The sequence below is a fragment of the Orycteropus afer genome, unplaced genomic scaffold (genome assembly GCF_000298275.1).
Source record: "Orycteropus afer afer isolate SDZICR_OR568_19922 unplaced genomic scaffold, OryAfe1.0 scaffold00524, whole genome shotgun sequence".
NCBI classification, from domain to species: Eukaryota; Metazoa; Chordata; class Mammalia; order Tubulidentata; family Orycteropodidae; genus Orycteropus; species Orycteropus afer.
This window is the reverse complement of record NW_006922111.1, coordinates 1561545-1566854: the sequence shown is the minus strand read 5'-3', so window position 1 is coordinate 1566854 and position 5310 is coordinate 1561545. Positions and strand designations below refer to the sequence as shown.

Here is a 5310-nt window from a genome sequence, read left to right as displayed (position 1 = left end):
CTCCAACCTGCACAACATCCACAAGCACCTCGCCGTGGCGCTCTTCTGCTCCCAGCTGGTCTTCGGGGTCGGGATCAACCAGACGGAGAACCCGGTAAGGCTGGCCTCCGCCGGGCTCTGCCAGAACCGCAGCCGGCACTGCTTGGTCTGCTGGGCCCTGCAGGGGCCTGACCTCTGGACGGCTGGCTCCTGTGGTCCCCGGCAGGCTGCCCCACCCTAAGTGGCCTTTGTGGGGGCGGGGACGTGCTGGCTGCCATTCGAGGTTGGTGGGGGCGGTTACGGCCCCGGTCCGCCGGCTCTGCGCTGCACAGGAGCGCGGCTGTCTCCACCGCCCCCACCGCTTCTCTGCGCCATCACGGCTGCATTTCCCAGGAGAGCAGGAGGCGGTCCGCAGTGGGTCAGGACTGGTGAGGCGGGTCTTGGTGGGCGTGTGACCTTGATGAAGAGAAATTAAGGGCTAGTGGGGGAGGGAAGAGACAAGAGACAGGAGATGGAGGGCCTGGGTTTGGTCCAGTTACACTAGAGGCATCTGCTCAAGGCACCCAGGGTCGGACAGGTCAGACGGACAGACCCAGGTATACTCGGGGCTCTCTGTGGGGCTGCTGTTGTAGGGGCTGGTGGGGATGGTGGTGGTGTGGGTGTCTGTGTGTGTGCATATGTGCATCTGGGTTTGTATGTGTGCACGCATGTATCTGTGCTTATGTGCACATGTGTATATTCCTGAATGTGTGTCTGTATGTTTCTGTATGTGTGTCTGTGTGCATGTGTCCCTGTGCCTGTAGGTGTCTGCGTGTGTGTGTATATGAGTCTGTAAGTGTCTGTGAGTCTGTATGTGTGTGTATGTCTGTGTGTCCATCAATACATCTGTGTATGTTTGTATGCATGTATGAGTCTGTATGTGGCTGTGTGTCTCTATGTCTCTGCATGTGTGCATGTATGTCTGTGTGTGCATCTACATGCCTGTGCATCTGTGTGTATACATGTATGCATGTGTGTGTTTGCATGTATATATGTCTTTATGTGTGCATGTGTGTCTATGTGTGTGTACATGTGTATGTCTCTGTGACTGTGTACATCTGGATCCATCTGTGTCTGTGTGTGTATGTGTGTATATCTTGTGTGCCTATATGTCTCTGTGTGCATGTATGTGTCTGCATGTGTGCATGTGTGTCTCTCTTTTCATCTCTGTGTGTGCATGTGTGTGTTTCTCTGTGTATGCACATATGGGTCTCTGTGTGTATATTTGTGTGTACATGATATCTATGTGCAACTGTGCATGTATGTGTGTGTCTGTATGTGTCTCTATGTGCATGCATGTGCCTTATGTCTCTGTATACATGTATGTGTCTCTGTATGCATGTGTGCATGCATGTGTCTATGTCTCTGTGTGTGCATGCATGCATCTCTGTGTGTCTGTATGTATCCATGTGTCTGTATTGTGCATGTGTGTGTCTCTGTGTGCATGTATGTCTATGTGTACATCTATGTCAGCATGTCTTTTTGTGTGTATGTGCCTGTGTGTGTCTCTGTGTGTGCATGCATGTCTCTGTGTGTCTGCATGTGTGCATATATGTGACTGCATGTCTGTGTGTGTGCATGTGTCCTGTGTGTCTGTGTCTGTGTGTGTAGGAAGCACTGACTTCCCACAGTGCACGCACACACGAGCTGGCCCACCTCTACTCCTCCCCAGCCATCAGAGGAAGCGCCACAGTGTCAGGCTCTGATCAGGAGGCTCCCGGAGCGAGTGGCGGCAGCTCTGAGCCTCAGGGCTGCCCTTGTGCATTGTCACTGTGCACAGCCACTGTCGGCACTGCCTTGTTCCACTCTCTCTCTCTGGTCTGAACAAGATAAAAACTTGTGTTCCCTCATGGAAGTCCAGGCAAGCGGGCAACAGTCATTCTTGCCTAAGAGCTTAAAAACCAAAGCCTCGGCCACACTGGACCACACCTGAGGGCCATGCAGCTTCCAGCCAGTGGACAGTGTGACCCCGAAGCTGAACCCCTGGGCAACTAGTGACCATCTTCTCTCTGTTAAGCTTCAATGGATTCTTGGGGCCCCATGGAACCAGGCATCCTTCCTTCTGTCCTTGTCCCCACAGGGAAAAGTTAGTGAACTGGATCATGGGGACTCACGGGGTCATGGGGTTTCATGTGGCATGGTGGGGCTCATGGGTCATGGTGGGGCTCACGGGTCATGGTGGGGATCACAGGTCGTGGTGGGGCTCATGGGTCATGGTGCGGTTCATGGGGCATGGTGGGGCTCACAGGTCGTGGTGGGGCTCACGGGCTGTGGTGGGGCTCACAGAGTATGGTGGGGATGACAGGTCGTGGTGGGGTTCATGGGTCATGGTGGGGCTCACGGACTGTGGTAGGGCTCACGGGTCATGGTGGGGCTCACAGGTTGTGGTGGGGCTCACGGAGTAGGGTGGAGATCACAGGTCGTGGTGGGGCTCACAGGTCATGGTGGGGTTCACGGGTCATGGTGGGGCTCACGGACTGTGGTAGGGCTCACGGGTCATGGTGGGGCTCACAGGTTGTGGTGGGGCTCACGGAGTAGGGTGGAGATCACAGGTCGTGGTGGGGCTCACAGGTCATGGTGGGGTTCACGGGTCGTGGTGGGGCTCACAGGGCATGGTGGGGCTCACGGGTCGTGATGGGGTTCACAAGGTATGGTGGGGTTCACAGGTTGTGGTGGGGTTCATGAGTCGTGGCGGGGTTCATGGGGTGCTCACGGGACGTGGTGGGGCTCACAGGCATGGAGAGGGGCTCACCAGATGTCCAGCCACATCTCTAAAGCGGATGAGTTATTTTCAGGACAGACCATGAGAATCAGACCTCCTTTGTCCTGTGTCCCTGACCCCCTTCTTCTCGACTTCTCCGCTCCAGCCTGGGGACGGTCAGTTCCTTGGGAGGTTGGTCCCAGACTCACTATCCGCTAGGGCCGGCGAGGCCAGCCCCGAGCTGGTCCTCTTTCATGCCCCTCACAGTTGTTCTTGAAGACCCGGCTTCCTAGGGTGAGCTGTGGGGCTCTGACCTGGAGCCCCCCGGCAACCACCGTCTAATCCAGCCTGGTGTGGAGCTGCTGGCGGTGCTCTGTGCCCCTCACCAAGCACCCTGCTCCATCAGCTCCATGTTAGGGGACCTGGCCAGGGCTGTGCCTGGCCTCCTGCTGAGGACTTGTTTCCCAGCTGGGTTTGCAAGGATACGACCTACACTTGGTGTTAGCCACTGAATTAACACAGGGGCTTTGGGAGTATTTCACCCTTTACCTTCAGAGGCCATTCACACACTCAGTAGCTGGGCATTAAATGAGCACCTACTGTGTGTGGGTCCGAGGACACCACAGGAGATGGAGCAGCTGTGGTCCCCACCCTTTGGAGCTGGTGGCCTGACAGAGTGACCTGTGTTTGAAGGAGGTGCGCAGCACACTCAGGACACCACCCCAGGGGTAGGGCAACCCAGGGGGGACCACAGTGGCCGCACCAGGAAGTCGTACATCAGCCAAGACCAAGAGCCACACAGGAAGCAGCCAGCAGCCATTTCTGGGTTTGCAGGGGGCTGGGAAGCGCAGAGACCGGAAAACATCCCTGGAGGCCGGGCCAGGAGAGAAATGGAGTGGGACGGAATGTTTTCTGCACACGGCCTGCAGCTGTGTTTAGAGCTCAGGGAGGCGAGCTCTGTCATCACTTTGGAGTTCTCGCGTCTGCAGCGTGAGGAGCCCTTGTCTGTGACAAAGGCAGAAAGATGGCACTTGGTGGAAAGGCAGGCTGTCCAGCAGGACACTGTCCTCCAATGTGCCACTCGAGAGAGATGGTGAAGTCTGAAAGTAGAGGTGACACATAAACTCCACCCAGAACGCAGGCAAGTGTCCCTGCCACCATCCAACAAGACTAGCCGGAAAGTAACAGGCAGCCCAGGGTAGAGGGGTCACAGAGAATGATCAAAGGACCCGTTTACTGACGACATACACTTTCTCAATGTTCACGTACCTAATGAAGTGGGCTCAAAATGTACACATAAGACCAAACGCACTGCCAGCAAGTTGAGTCCAGCTCATAGTGACCCCATTGGATTTCCAAGGCAGTAAATCTTTACAGAAGCAAATTGTCCCATCTTCCTTCCACAGAGCGGCAGGTGGGTTTGAACTGCTGACCTTCTGATTACGAGTCAAGGCCTCTGCACTGTGCCAGCAGAGCTCCTTAAAATACACATAGAGAAAACACAAATTCCTTTAACAGTTCAAGGGATAAATAAGAACTACAATGGACATTTTTAAAATGGAAAATAATGGAAGTATCATATATCAAAAATCACTAGATTTAGTAAAAGTGGAACATACAGAATTTAGAAAAATAAAAGAAAATAATAATAGTGAAGGGGATGGATGAGCGAAGGGGCGTCACTGGAGTTTTAGAAGAACGACTGAAAAAGCATGAAGAGAGGCTGAGATGTGTCAACAGACAGGTGCAGCACTGGGAGCGCTCACTCGGCTGGGCCAAGAGGCTTGGAACCCGGCCCACTGACGGGAGGAGATCCACATCTGCGCCATTCCAAAGAAAGGTGGCCCAACAGAAATGTGGAAATCATAGAATATCACACACAAGTAAAGTTTTGCTAAAGATAATTCGAGAACACGTATAGTGGTTCATTGACGGGGAACTGTCAGAAATGCAAGCTGGATTGAGAAGAGGCCGTGGAATGAAGGACATCACTGCTGACGTCACACGGATCTTGGCTGAAAGCAGAGACTACCGAAGGATGTTTACCTGCATTTTATTGACTACGCAAAGGCATTTGACGGTGTGGATCATAACAAATTATGGACAACCCTGTAAAGAATGGGAATTCCAGAACACTTGATTGTACTTACAAGGAAGACCTAGAAGCAGTCATTCTAACAGAACAAGGACACACTGCATGGTTTAAAATCAGGAAAGGTGTGCGTGACGGTTGTATCCTTTCACCATATTCATTGAATCTGTGTGCTGAGCAAATAATACAAGAGGCTGGACTATATGAAGAGGAACGTGGCATCAGGATTGGAGGAAATCTCATTAGCAGCTTGCAATATGCAGATGACACAACCTTGCTGCTGAAAGTGAAGAGGACTCAAAGCTCTTACTGATGAAGATCAAAGGCTACAGACTTCAGTACGCATCACACCTCGACATAAAGAAAATGAAAATCCTCACAATTGAACCAATAAGCAGCATCACAATAAATGGAGAAAAGGTTGAAGTTGTCAGGGATTTCATTTTACTTGAATCCACAATCAACACCCATGGAAGCAGCAGTCAAGAAATCAGACATC

The 5310-nt window shown here is 52.6% G+C and overlaps 1 protein-coding gene across 1 annotated transcript in view; it reads left to right on the top strand.

Moving 5' to 3' along the window:
* The window catches only part of CELSR1 (cadherin EGF LAG seven-pass G-type receptor 1), a 72856-nt gene that overhangs the window by 49180 nt on the left and 18366 nt on the right, over window positions 1-5310 (top strand). The window contains exon 21 of the mRNA XM_042782933.1: window positions 2-94. Coding sequence (XP_042638867.1) covers window positions 2-94 — 93 coding nt within the window. The remainder of the gene's footprint in view (window position 1; window positions 95-5310) is intronic.